This window comes from Coffea eugenioides, chromosome 6 (assembly GCF_003713205.1).
Source record: "Coffea eugenioides isolate CCC68of chromosome 6, Ceug_1.0, whole genome shotgun sequence".
Classification (NCBI taxonomy): domain Eukaryota; kingdom Viridiplantae; phylum Streptophyta; class Magnoliopsida; order Gentianales; family Rubiaceae; genus Coffea; species Coffea eugenioides.
This window is the reverse complement of record NC_040040.1, coordinates 5,866,481-5,880,717: the sequence shown is the minus strand read 5'-3', so window position 1 is coordinate 5,880,717 and position 14,237 is coordinate 5,866,481. Positions and strand designations below refer to the sequence as shown.

The window sequence follows — 14,237 nt, the reverse complement described above, 5'->3', positions numbered from 1 at the left end:
CCTGAACAAATTATTGTTGGGGATCGACATCAGTTTATTTCGTGGTTAAGCTTTTTACTAGTCTTCTTCATCTCCAAGCCAAGGTGTTCATTGTTTTTTCTGCATTTGCACCTGCACCTGGATCGCTACGTCATGTATCTACACTACTCCAAGCTCTCTCTCATGCAATATTACTTGTCCGATTCCATTCCACACCCTCTATTCTTTTTCTTTTTTCTTTTTCTTGAGAAGAAAAACAATTTTAGGAAAAAAAACAAGTAGAATTGGAAGGTAGAGCAGCTGAGGTGCAGATGCTGATGCAGACAAAACGACATCTTGATTATTATTCTGGGGTTTTGTTTATCTTGTTCATGGCATTCGGCAAAGAAATACGTACGCCCTGCATCATTTCTGTTGCTTCCTTTTTTTTTTTTTTCTCTCTTTTCTTTCTGGAGTGTTTGCTTTAATTTGCTCGTGCGTAGGTTTACATTCATGTTTTTTTCTTCTTAAAAAAAGAAAAGACCCTGTTTATGTGTTTGTTTTGAGGATCGTAATTAGTTAGTGACTAAATATATATTTTATGTATTGCACGCCCTTGCCAATATATTTTTATCAAGCTATTGGAATCGGAATATCTTATGTGTTTTTGGGAAAACCTATTAGTGTATTGTTTGATAAAAAAAAAAAAAAAGTTCTTCGCAACAGCTAACCTCTTCGTGCAACTATTAAGCGGTATGAGAATACATAACCACTGCAACTGCAGGACTCGTAGTTGATTTTTTTTTTTTTCTTCTTTTGGTGTTTTTTTTTTTTTTGAGGTGGGGATTTTCGGTCAAGCAAAGTGAATTAAACGTTTAGTAAAGCCCATGTATCATCTTGTTTTCTTCACGTTGAAATGATTTTCTAAAAGTTAGAAGGGAACGTGATTAAAGAAATGGTTATGTTATTGCTTGAGTGCAAAAGTGCAGCTGCTTGTAAAAATGTCCTAACCATAATTTACAGCATCAAATAGTTTTTAGCCCTTTTGGGAGCACTCCAAGATTTCCTGACTAGTTTACTTGTGCCGCAACCGAGATATAATTGTGGAAAGGAAAAAAAAAAAAAAAAAAAAAAAGAAGAGCTTGGCAAACTGCAAATTTCTTCATTGAAGTAGCCCGGTTTTTTTGATTATCGAAGGTAGGTACTGCCATTTTTATCCTTTCTTTCTAGGACGATTACAACGTATTTGTCATGTTTAGGTACGAGATATAAGTAAAAAATCAATTTTTTTCGACAAAGATATTTACTAGTATCATATATTTTTGGATTAATATTTCCTACACTGATAGTGTATACACTGTCAGCATTGGATGAATGATAACTATGTAAAATTGAATTTTAATTCAATTTTTGCATATGTATCATGGATCCAACGATGATAGTGTATGGACTGTCAGTATATATAAGATTTATTCATATTTTTTCTGTAACACAATAAAAAATTATTTATTTTTGAGTTTGTGCAGACAAAAAGTCATGTTTATATGTCAGCAATTGCATTTTGACTGCTGCTGTAATAAAAATAAAAAAGTTGAAACAGTAACTTTACTTTCACGACTTTGAAAAATTATTATTATTATTATAAATAAGACCTTATTTTAATATTATACCACTCACGGCCCAGTACGGCCTGAAAAGTCAAATACAGTCCACTTGTTTTCTTTTTTTTTTTTTTATTTTTTTTTGGGGGTAAAAATATATAGGTTTATTTCAAGATTGCGGTGCTTTTGATAAAAAAATATTTTACTTTTAAAGCGTCCCATGAATATTAATTCTATAAAATAAAAAATGGTGATTTGAGTGTTAGAAACACACTTTTAATAAAAACTCAAATTGATACTTTTGGAATAATTTACATGATTTAAAAAATAAAAAATAAATTTAATTATTTTATCATATATTATAAATTTAATTAAAAAATACATTTAAAAAATATTCAAATCACATGTTATTCAAATAATATATTTAAAAATACTTAAACATATTTTTATTCAAAACTTTATTGAAAAAATACTTTACAATAAATTACCGGGCCTAAGCCCTCTTCAATAACGCAGCGATAGAGCTAAAATACGGATACAGTAGAAAGTGTCCTGAGAGGCTAGGCCTAGACGAGTCATGCCGCCTCATAAACGTTGTCGTATAAAGGCACCCTGGGACAAGTTGGACAAAATAAACCCCTCTTTCTCTGCGGCAAAGGGTTTTGTAGCGTCCTGCAGATCGAAGAACCCTAATTTCGCTTTCGCATTCTAAAGTAAAAATGGGAGGCAAGTGTCCTCATAGAAGCGTCAAGAAGCGACGCTACTCTCACAAAACAGCTCGCCGCACTAAATTTCTCGTCAAAGATATCCTTTTTTTTCACTTTTTTTTTTCGTTTTGGATTCTCTAATTTGAGCTGAATTATTCTTGCACTTCAATGTCAGAAATTTACTTCCTTGACTAGGGTTTTCTTTTTCCACGTGATGATGCGGTTTACGAGGAGCTTCATTGTATGGTGGGCGACAACAAATCCTTGCCCGTCGACGAAGACCTTCCTGGAATGGGCCAATATTACTGCCTGCACTGCGAGTAATCATTTTCTTTTTTATTTTCCGAAATTCTTTTGTTTCAATTTTTGTTTATCATTCTAGTCGATGAAGACCTTCATGGAATTGATTTTGTCGGGTTTATCATTCTAGTCGGTATTTCGCGAATGTAGCGGTTAGGGATGAGCATTTCAAGACCAAACGACACAAGAAACGGTAATTTCTCTACTTGAATTGCCTCGTTCATTTGATCAATTACATGGCCTTGGTATTTATCTTTCGCAGGAATATGTGCTCAAGTGTTATTAGCATTGGTGCTAAACTGCTGAAATAAGGAATCGGAGGTGTTAGTTTTAGAAATAACCTTAGTTTGGACAATAGTGGGGTAGAATAAGGTCTTTCGAGAGCACAGTTCATACATTTAACTTAGTTGTTGAGGTTCTGGCACAAAGGTTTGTCACCTTGGAGACTTGCTTTGAGGCTGTTGAATAATAGACGGAGTTTGAAATTTCACTTATTATTTTCTTTTATCTGATTTTTCATAAATAGAAAATTGGCTGAGCTTTTCCCTACTTATTCTTCAAATGCAATTTTTTCAAATTCACCTAGCCAAAAGTTTGTCCTTGAAGTTGTTTTCTCCCCATTCCCTTGGCTTGCCTACTTGTGAAGCCCCAGGATAACAAGCTTGTTAGCTGCAATGCTCTTGTTTTTTGAACCAACCATGAGTCGGAAAAGGCAATATTTCATGTAATGAGTATCTGCGAGCTACTATTTTGACAGCCCATCTAATAAAATTGTTCCATGAACTTGAAGGCAATCTATACTGCAGGGGGTGTTTAAAAGAATTCCAATGCAATTTTGAGTCATAGGCTCCAAACAAGTATTTCATAGTGGACTCCTATCATAACCCTAGTTAGAGTAAGCAATGATACATAGATATTGCATTGCTGACAGAACCTAGCTAAGTCAAGTGCAGGGGCATTTGAGTCTTCTTGGTTATCAGCAACTTGTTTAATTTGGTCCTTTAGAAGTTGTAATGTTCTTAAATGCACGCTAGGCAGTTTGAGTGGAAGTAATCTTTGAGTAAGAGTATGGAAGGTTCTCTGGAAAGGAGATATTGGAGAATAGTCCAGTTTTCACCATTTTGTGAAAGGGTTGATCTATTGGTCTGAAAAGTGGAATTTGCTGTGACTTGATCTGGAGTGAGTGCATCCCTGTTCTTCTTTGGACTGACAGTTTAGCCTATACCAAACAAGATGGGGTAATGGGTGATTGAATGGTTATCAAAGCTCATCACTAATTGTTTTTTACGCCCTCACTTTTTTTTTGGTTGAGAAAATGACACATATATTGTTGGACAAAATGTATGCCTCAGCACCGTAATTAGATTGTCTCCTCGTGTGTTGCAATTTGTGGGTTTAATGAACAAAATGGCCTCAAGAAAGCTGTGCTTAGTGCTGTAAATCTAGCCTTTATCCCTTAAGATTATGATAACAGCAGCTATTGTGCAGTATTAATTTTGGAAGTTTCTGTTATATTTTTCTGCACTATTACTACAAGATGATGTTAGATGTTTGCCCTGTATTTTAACTGCTTGGCAAGCATCCCCTGCAGTCTCTGCCTCGTCGTCTAGTTCCATGTACTTTCTCGTGCATTTTTTGCTTTCTTGATTCAGCATCTTTCTCATGTTACTCGTTCCATTTTACATACCTAACCAGATTTTAGTAGGTTTTCTTGTTTGCTTTTAAGTTCTTCAAGGCTTTGTGGTCTCTTGCAATGCATTCAAAATGGCAGGCTAAGTTAAAAAGTCATCAGCTATATTGCTGAATAGAGCTTGAACTTATGGACATTCTGGTGGTGGTAATAGAAGCTCGAAATTGACACCTTTGTTTATGCAGTATGAAGCTGATGATGGGACCTGCGCCACATACACAACTTGATGCTGACCTAGCTGCTGGAATGGGCATGCCAGATAATGGTCCAAAGCTTTTGTCAACTTGAGCTATTCCCCTTCATTGGTGCTTTACGTGTGTTAATTAGACTAATGGGTAGTCTTCACTGCTGGAAACAAAGTTTGAATGTATCATTGTGGTCGAAGTTGGTTCAGGCTGGATCCTGAAGCGTATCCCTTCTCTCTTACATCAATTGAGCTGGTTGTAAATCGATTTGCTTACACTTTTTTTTTTCCCGATTTTATATGCTGTTATTTAGTGCAGTTAGTTCATTTACCACCCTCAAATATTTTTATGAACATTGGTAAGTAATGCTCATTTAATCTCGTCCTTGTGCTTAGCATTTTTTCTTAAATGTTTTGTGCTTTCTCGTGGATAAAGGACATCTGTCCAGATATTCCCAGTTATATACAAGCTAATAAAAGGAGCCGGAGAAAACAAATAAGTAGTAGTTTGGAGTATAGATGAGTGGAAACCGTCGTGGGGCAGCTTGCAAGCATGAGATCATACAGAATCTTGTGTCTTGATATCAATTTCTGAGCCAAAGGGGACTAGTCGAAATTAAATTTTGCACGAAATCTATTTATGAGAACTTACCACTTATAAACCGTTGTTATCTTCGCTTTAGAAAAGGCGTTAGATGGTTCCGTGGTGCTCAAGCTTAGCATCTGTTGGTCCGCGCGCTGGCCAACCATATGGTATGGCTTGTTTCGAATTTGTAAATAAAAGGCGTTTTGAACTCGCACAAAAAGTTCAAATTGCAGAGATACAGACGAGTTTCTTCTATGTTGTTGACTGCATCTGTTCCTGTGATTCAAGTTTGTAAAAACCACAGAAAAATTTTGCAGGTCTTTACAGTGATTTCAGAAATCATGGCGGATGTTTGCATCATATTCCTTTTCAGATATTGGCATGATTTACGACGCCACCAAACATCCATCGGTTTCCAGATCTTGTCAAATGGAATTGAAACAAAATCTGCATTTTGTAAAATTAAAGACATCCGCCCCGGGGGAAGGGAGGCGGGAGGGGTTGCAAAGTGCAAACAGCACAGCCTGTTAACTAAGAACGTACTCAAAATGACTTTCCTTTGTTTACTATGATACTGTGCCAGCAAGAAGTGAAGGTGAAAGACCTGTCTTCGTCTGGACGTTTTCGAGCATTCCTTGTCAGTTGTTAAAACCTGTCTATTTTGTCTCGTCAGTTTTGAATTTCCGACTTGAATACCCATGCACGGGTTAAATCATCACAAATCCGTGGGGTTGATGTGTTTATATGCGGGTGTCTCGTAACATTCCGGAGCAGGACGCGGCCTCCATCTGGAGCCCCTCCCGAACCCAGACAATATCGAGGCCACTGCTCAAACTGGCCTCCATAGTATATTTCGTTGATCAGTTCCCATCCTCCGTGCGAGAAAAAGAAACAAAAACAATGAAATAATGCAACCACAACCACCACCAACTGAAGAGAAGGTACGCTGCCACAACCACCACCAAATCCTCGTGTATTTAGAAGGTACGCTGCCGCAACCACCAACTGTTCATGTACAGCCACCATAGCCCTATACGCTCATCATGCACCGTATATCAGATCAATATTATGGGGTTGGGAGGAGGATGGTTTTCTAGGTTTGTTCATTTTCAGTTTATTTATTTCTTGTTTTAAGATTTTAAATGATAGCAACAGCTGCATGGGGGAGGCGTTGCTACATACATGTATACACACACACACACACATGCATATAGAGATATATATATATATGTATGTATTGTTTGGACAGAAGAAGGCTCGCTCTCAATCGCATGTGCAACGCCACGTGAACTCTTTGTCAATAATTCGGTTTCAAGAAAGATACGTTGTCGGAGGGATGGAACGTGAACATGAAGACGAGAGCACCATTACCCATCCATCCCACGGACTGGAAACTGGTCACTCTTCGGTCAATTACGTAGGATTGCGATGTAATATCTTGTCGGAAATCCAGAACAAATGGTCCGGGGATGTACTGCTCAGTGTACGCTACAGCCTCTTCTTTTGCTTAACCAAATGCCACTCACTCCTCCGCAAACCGCGTGAAAAAGCAGAAAGTGATGGAATTCTAACACACGCTTAATCAAGATGTTGCTTTCATGTCCTTTTCCTTTTGTCCCTCATCATTTAAATGCGAAAAAAACCAGAAAAAAAAAAAAAAAAAAACTTCCCTCCTCAAATCAAGTCATGATGATGTTTATTGAATGGAAAATCAATTTATTTACTCATCTTTTACACAATATCAAACTGACGAGTGCTGTTGTTATCACCCTTACCCTTTTCTAATTAATGTTCCGGTTGCCTCCTTGTTTTAGCGTTCCAAGTTAAAAGACACGCCGTAGAACATTGGGAAGATAACAGGGAGAAATTACCTCACGGACCAATATCAAGATTATACCACTATATATAAGGCTAGAATAAGGAGATACACATGCTATGGCCTATACCAAAACAGAAACAAAAACTGGACAAAAACCCAAAAAAAATCACCACGGTGGGTATGAGGAGTAATTCCTTTCTTGTTTCCAGTGCCATTTTCTTTTCCTTTCTCTATTTTCCTTTTCCTGTAATTTCTTTTTAATGGACTTTCTAGGGGTCAAAGCCTTTTCCCTCATTGTCCATCTTGGTCTTCCTTATGACGTGCAGAGGAACTTGAGCCAGATGCAATGTTAATTGCTTGTCCGTGCGAAAATCTTTGTAAATGAATCATACGGGCGTAAATCCCCTCAGGGTAGTTCTTCTGCAGATGGGAATGAGAACCTTGTTCCGCTACCTTCCCATCGTCTACGACGGCAATGACATGCGCATTTCTGATCGTTGATAGTCTGTGTGCCACTACAATTGTGGTTTTTCCAGAGCAAACACGCTCCAGGGCTTCTTGCACGCACCTTTCTGATTCTGCATCTAGAGCGCTTGTGGCTTCATCCAGCAGCATTATGTCTGCCTTCCTCAAAAATGCTCGAGCAATGGCAATCCTCTGTTTTTGTCCTCCTGACAATTGAACTCCCCTCTCTCCCACAAACGTTTTATCGCCGTCGGGCAACGATGCTATGAACTTGTGTGCATTTGCCAATGTTGCTGCTTCAGTTATCTCAGCTTCAGTTGCTGACTCGTGTCCATACGCAATATTTTCATATATGGTGGTGGCAAAGAGACATGGTTCTTGTGGCACCAATGCAATGTGGCGTCTAAATGACTTGAGATTATACTTGCGTATGTCTTTTCCGTCGATCATAATACGCCCAGAAGACGGCTCATAGAATCGTTCTGTAAGAGCAATGACAGAGCTCTTTCCACAACCACTTGGCCCTACAAGAGCAAGAGTCTTGCCAGCTCGAGCTCGGAGATTTAAATCACGGAAGATTGCTATATCTGGCCTAGAAGGATAAGAGAAATCCACATGCTTGAATTCTACTTCCCCACGAAGTCTGTCAGGTACTAGGGTAGCTTCAGGATCATCAGGCTCAATTTCTGTTTTCCGATCTAGGAGATCAAACACTGAACGCATTGCTCGACCACCTTTGATGAAGTCAGGGGCTAGAGTTAGAGTTTCAGCGGCGCCATTGGCTGAGACCATGAGGACCATGAATACACGGATGGTCTTTGAGAAGTCGGAGATCCCGTGCTTGACAAGCCAGGAGGCATACCAAAGACCAAGGGCATAGGAAGCATAGAGCGAGAACTGAGCAATCCCATATCCGCTTCCAGCAATTTGTCCCTTCCAGAAGCAGCGCTTCAGTGGAGTTTCAAGGTTGGAGGTAAAGAGGCTCACAATTTTCGACTCAGAATTGAAGGCAGCAACGGTTCTTAGATTAGCCACAGCTTCCCCAGCTAGTTGTGTACCTTTGGCATGTGCTGCTTCTAGGTCCCCTGAGAATCCTTTCATGAACATTTTCTGTCAAAGTGCCACAAAAAACAGTCAAAACAAGTGACTCGAGCACAAGAAAAAGATGATGTAGTAAAGCAAGCCTCCTAACGATATCTCGTTAACCATATTTCCTAGATTTAGTTGCCGTGGACAAACCTGCAATACTGTCGCTGCAACAACCACAGGAAAGACAGCAACGAGAACTAGGGCCAGGCGCCATTGCAATACGAATCCAGCAGTACAAGCAACGAGCATAAGAGCTGAGTTTTGCATGATCACTGAAATCCTGTCTCCAATGGCTGACCTAACATTGTTGGCATCTAAAGCCAACCTCGCTGCAACTCTAGAACTTTCATTCTCTTCTTGGTCGAACCAAGCCATTTCATTTTTCAGAACAGCAGCCAGCATTTTTTCTCTAACTCGCTTTGTTAAGTTCTCCCCCACAACATCCCAGAAGAAATGCTGCAGTGTGTTGAAGATAAGTGCAGCAGATGAGAGACCAATTAAAAGATAGCAGTATTTTGCAATTTCTCTGATCATGAGAGCATGGTTTGGATTGTAGTAGACACTTAGAACTGCACTCAAGACATACGCAAAGAATGCACTAAGAGATCCACAAATTACAGAGCCGATTGAACCAACTAGAGCATAAGGCCACTCGGGAGAATTCATCTTTGCGAGACGCCAGAAGGAACTTGCTTGCTCTTTAAATGGTAGCTTTTCAAGACGATAATTGGGATAAGAAGCATCAAGGGAGAGGCTAAAGTCAGAAGTAGAGAAGTCTGATAGCCGGCGCGAGTATGGGGATCGTCCATAAGAGGAGTTTCTGGCTATAATCGGTGAGCTCACAGAGTTTCTTGCACTAGATGGCCTGCAATAGAAGCAAGTCAAATACATTTTATCTGCCTGTTTGCTTCATTTCATGCAGGCACATTAAGTTCAGGAGTGCATTTTCTTGAAATTTTGACAGAGACTAAGCAGGGCAAAGATTACCTTGCACTACTTTTTCTTGCACTGTTGATAGCTGCTTCATGAGCCGCTTCCTGCATTCTGATGAGCTTGGCGTAGACACCATTTTCTCCCTTAGAAATGAGCTCATCATGTGTTCCGATTTCGGACACACTGCCTTGCTGAAGCACGACGACAAGATCAGCTTTGCGGATGGTGGAGAGGCGATGAGCAATTACAAGTGTTGTCCTTCCAATCATGAATCTATCTAGTGCCTCTTGAACCAGCTTTTCAGATTCGGAATCCAGAGCACTGGTTGCCTCATCCAAAAGCAAAATTGCTGGATTCTTAAGCATTGCCCTTGCTATAGCAATTCTCTGCTTCTGTCCTCCTGATAGTTGCAATCCCCTCTCCCCTACCTGACATTTTGAAGCAATACAGCATTTTCAGATGATCCATTTTGAGTAGTGCCAATAATTTCTCTAATAGAGTTGTGAATATTTTCATTAGGTGAAGATGCATATCTATCAAGCAACATGAAAAAATCTTAATAAAAAGAATCAGGAAAGGGCATTCTGTCTGTTGTTTCTTGTGGAATGGATAACCATGAGGTAATTAATGTTTCATAATTAGACATATGAAACCTTAAGTATATTTAATGTTAAAATAAAAATTAAGAAATAAATTTTACTTCATTATTCACAAAAAAAAAAACCAACGTATCCAATTTGGCCCATTTACATTTAGCTTAAGAGGGTAGGATGAAATTTTGGTGGGAATATTGCTTATAAGCAACCAAACTTTTGGCGCACCTCTCATTTCCTACAGTTCTTACGATAATGCAATAATCCCTCTTTCGAAAAGTATAAAAGGTTCCGAAACTAGAAGTCTCCGTTTTGCCATGAATAAAGAACACTCAATTTACACATGCACATGCAATGTTTGACCAAACCCATGTTACAATTTTTAAATTGCCAGGACCAATCACCCACACTGATTTTGACTTTTTAATGGAAGTTAGGTCGGTGGGTTTGTTGACCAAATAACTTAAGTCCGTCAGGCTGGTATTATAAAGCAGTTGAATACGGGCCCTCGATCCATTACGGTCAAATCCACGATTCACCTCCTCCGTTGTTGGCGCAGACATGAGTACCAAAACCCATGCAGCCCACCGTCTAAATTATGTTGATCCTTTAGCCAGCCATAGGAAAGGACACAAATTGACATCCTAACCCTCAGCCTGAAGTTACATTTAATAATACTCTCCGAACTCTTTACTATTAAGGAGCCGTTGCTTTGCGCCTTGAAATGGGAATTCCGACCGTGGAGAGAGGCACGGGGCAAATATTTGGCACCTTCTGTCACGGCTGGTCCACGAGGTACTGGCGGTGGACCAATGTACATCCGACCTATCTAGTATCTATCATCACATTGATAAAGAGCTCCAATAGCTTTTTGTCCATCGCACTACGCTGGTTTAGATCCAATTGCATTTTTCTTAGGCATGCGTTTTGGGGGTCATCAATTACGTAGCTCCCATAATGACTCAATTAAAACATAATTAATGCTAATGAATCCTGCTAAACCCCTACTCGATCATCCCTAATGTCATCACAATAGGATTGAAAGTTTGAAAAATTATATAATTATAATAATAATAAAGATCTGCTGCTTCACAAATCACAATCGGAGGATATTGAAACTAACCTGAGTATCATAGCCGTCAGGAAGCTTCACGACGAATGAATGCGCATTGGCAACTCTGGCAGCTTCTTCAATCTCAACCACACTAGCCTCAGGCCTACCCAACAGTATGTTTTCTTTGATGGAAGTGGCAAACAGTGCAGGCTCCTGACTCACCAGTCCGATCTGCTGCCTCAACCATCTAAGCTTTAATGTCTTTATGTCATGCCCATCTAGAAGAACTTGTCCTGCACAACAACACCACTATTCACTAACAGAGATTTTCATTCCCAGACATTACTATTATTATTTATTACTGAGAGGAGAGACAAGGACGACATGACCTCTGATGCAAAAATCACTTTAGCTGACACTTGGCTAGATCAAGAATACAACAATTCCTTAGCCACACAACTCGGTGGAGGAGCAGTAAATGACAAACATAAAGCACAGAAGCATATTAGGCCAGGCCCCGTAAAGAGGTTGCTGCATTTTAGTAATCTTACCGGAATTGGGATCATAAAATCTCTCAATGAGAGAGACCACAGTACTTTTGCCAGAGCCACTGCTTCCCACCAATGCTATGGTCTTTCCGGCCGGAACAGTGAGGGAGAAACCATTGAGTATCTGAACGTCAGGCCTTGAAGGATAGCAGAAATCGACATTTTTTAGCTCCACTTGGCCTGTAACAGATTCTAACTCCAAACCCCGATCGTTGTTTCTGTCAACACTCGGCTTCTGATCGATTATTCGGAAAATCTTAGCAGCAGCAACTCTGGCCTTTGCAAATGCAGCCATGCTAGGTGCAGATTGTCCCAATGCCCTATCAATTTAAAACAACAGATAACTTCTTTGATCCAGAAAACGCGACAATAAAGCTTGGCAAAGTAATTTTTCACTACTTACAGTCCACCTATCATAACAGCAAACATTGTGGCTATTGCAAGCCCTCCGTTGGTAAAGTGATGCCTAATCAAGTAACCTCCGTACCAGAGAAGAAGAGCATAACAGCAGAAAACTGTGAAGTATGTAGCTCCCAAGCCCATTCCCTTTGCAAACCCACTCTTGTAACCCAGCCTCTGAGAAATTCTGAGAGCAGCAGAGTATGCTTGCAATGCTCTTGACTCGCCGACATATGCCAACACTGTCCGTATTTGAACTATTGTCTGCAATTTGACTAGAATCAGCAAGTAATATTCCCACAATCTCGTGCAATTTTGCTTACACTAACTACAAAAATTTTCTTTTGCTGGGTAAAATTTCAGTTTCACCTGTTCTGCAATGTTTCCCGCTTGTGAAAGAGCTTCTTGACTCTTGGCGGAAAGCTTGGCTAATGTGGTGGTATGGATCCCTCCAATTATAGCTATAAGAGGAACCACAGCCAGAGTAACCAGAGCTAACTGCCAAACTGCTGTAAATCCCACCACAAAACCAGATACAAATGTTGCCATGTAATGTATGAAATTTCCCAGCTGCACAGAGAGAACGGCTAAAAAGAATTAAGACATAGAAGAGAAAAAAGTTTTTTTTTTTTTTTTGGAAGGAAATTGATCAGTTCCCCTGGCTGTTCCTTTTCACCTTCTCACTAATGGCATCTTGGATCATGACGGCGTCAGTGTTAATGGCATAAACTACATCCGAGGTCCGAACTTCTGTATCAAAGAATTGAATGTCTTGATTCAGAGCAGCCTCTAGGTACTTGATTCTCATTTTAGTGGATTGTCTCTCTCCGGTCCACATCCAACATGATATCTCTGCAACCACCCACCATTACGTCAATAAGTAGCCTGATTTCAATCAAGAAACGTTGAATTCATCCAGGTAGCAAAAAGGTTGGTTTGAACAAGTTGTTCATTTTTGGCTTTTACCTGCCCAGGAAGATGCCCATATTGCCGCTCCTACTACAAGAAAGTAAAATGCATACTGCAAACGACCATCAAAGAAAAGAATCACTCAGCTTTCTCTCCTTTTTGGGATACAATAATGACCAGTTTAATTTGCATAAGCCTATGGGTTTTCAAGAAATTGCATTAGCGGGATATTATCATTACCTTTACGACTTCTTGAGTCATCTTATCAACATTGCTGGCATTAGAGCCAAAAGAATTAACAAGATCAGCAAAGAATCTAAGAAACAAAGGCAATGAACAGCCATGGACAAAGGCACCAAGCGTCCCAATTCCCATCAAAACATAATCCAAACCATCCGCAAATCTAAAAAGTTCACCGAACCCGGATGAGGGTGGTGGTGAAGTAGGCTTCTCTGCATCACCACCATCTTTCTTTCCGTCACAGCCATCCATCTTCTTCTTCCTTGCCTGCTCTATACCACTCTGGACAAAATTTAGAGTATGTTGCCTTAAAACTACTTGAGAATCAGGGTCTTCTACTATCGGTGTTGATGTTACTGCTGGTTGATGAGAAGTAGAATTAGTACAAGTGATTGTAGTAGTAGTAGTAGGAGTAGCAGTAGCAGTAGTGAGGGAGTTAAGGTCGTTGGGGGCTTTAAAGGAGGAGGTGGTGGTGTTGTGTAGGTCTGAGGTGGTGGTGGTGGTGGTTTCTAAGGAGGGGTGAGGAGCTGAGACAAAGAGTTCAAGGCCTTGCATTTCAGACCATCTCCACTGCTCTATCGTCTTTATCTCCTCGCATTCTTGTGACATTTTGATTTTGCTTTAAGACTGTTTTTCAATTTTACAACACTGACCCAACCCACCACTCGTTTCTTTCTTTCACACACTCTCTCTTGATTTTATTACAAGTACACTCTTCATCTCCAAGACTCCATCTTAGAATTTCTATTTTATTACTCCTATCTACTAATTTCTCCCTGTTTTTCACCCCCCAACTAAAAGTCTAAAACTTGATAAGAGAAGTTTAATATTAGTAGTAAGTAGAAGTAAATTCTTTCGAGCTGGTGAATTTCTTGTACGTCCGTCCCTTTGGTTTAGTGGTATATTCATTTTTTTTTTTTTTTTTTTTTTGCAGTTGAGGAGGTGGTTTCTTCGGTTGCTTCTCCTGTAAAAAAGACTCCGCACAAATTGACAGTTTGATAAGATGAGATCAGATGAGTGATGAGAGAGAGAGAGAGAGGAAAGAAAGTCTTCGGCACCCGACAAAGAATACTGTGTGTAAGCTTGAGATTGGGAGTTTTTTGACCAAAACAGCATCTGAAGCCTTTGCCTGATTGCCTGAGGGAGTCACCCCTCCAACCAA

At 39.7% G+C, this 14,237-nt stretch overlaps 2 protein-coding genes across 2 annotated transcripts; one reads left to right on the top strand and one right to left on the bottom strand.

Annotated features, from left to right (window-relative positions):
* The first annotated feature begins 2,181 nt into the window (after window positions 1–2,181).
* On the top strand, window positions 2,182–4,835 carry LOC113774865 (zinc finger protein 593). The gene is made up of 4 exons (XM_027319512.1): window positions 2,182–2,363; window positions 2,478–2,586; window positions 2,697–2,759; window positions 4,442–4,835. Exons 1-4 carry the CDS (start codon window positions 2,279–2,281, stop codon window positions 4,542–4,544), a joined length of 360 nt encoding a protein of 119 aa, XP_027175313.1. The 5' UTR covers window positions 2,182–2,278; the 3' UTR covers window positions 4,545–4,835.
* A 2,058-nt stretch (window positions 4,836–6,893) lies between these two features.
* On the bottom strand, window positions 6,894–13,752 carry LOC113773103 (ABC transporter B family member 1). The gene is made up of 10 exons (XM_027317640.1): window positions 13,076–13,752; window positions 12,893–12,947; window positions 12,603–12,778; window positions 12,296–12,496; window positions 11,931–12,190; window positions 11,531–11,847; window positions 11,049–11,272; window positions 9,387–9,760; window positions 8,550–9,264; window positions 6,894–8,420 (listed from the first exon to the last, which is right to left on the bottom strand). Exons 1-10 carry the CDS (start codon window positions 13,682–13,684, stop codon window positions 7,137–7,139), a joined length of 4,215 nt encoding a protein of 1,404 aa, XP_027173441.1. The 5' UTR covers window positions 13,685–13,752; the 3' UTR covers window positions 6,894–7,136.
* Between the last annotated feature and the right edge of the window lie 485 nt (window positions 13,753–14,237).

Bases quoted from the DNA above. Each gene is read 5' to 3' on its own strand.
- LOC113773103 (XM_027317640.1), bottom strand. From the start codon at position 13,684: ATGTCACAAGAATGCGAGGAGATAAAGACGATAGAGCAGTGGAGATGG. The intron at 12,191-12,295 runs GTGAAACTGAAA...GTCAAATTGCAG, and splicing joins CGGGAAACATTGCAGAACAG to ACAATAGTTCAAATACGGAC. The intron at 9,265-9,386 runs GTAATCTTTGCC...CTTCTATTGCAG, and splicing joins GCAAGAAAAAGTAGTGCAAG to GCCATCTAGTGCAAGAAACT.
- LOC113774865 (XM_027319512.1), top strand. From the start codon at position 2,279: ATGGGAGGCAAGTGTCCTCATAGAAGCGTCAAGAAGCGACGCTACTCT. The intron at 2,364-2,477 runs ATATCCTTTTTT...TTCTTTTTCCAC, and splicing joins CACTAAATTTCTCGTCAAAG to GTGATGATGCGGTTTACGAG. The intron at 2,760-4,441 runs GTAATTTCTCTA...TTGTTTATGCAG, and splicing joins ACCAAACGACACAAGAAACG to TATGAAGCTGATGATGGGAC.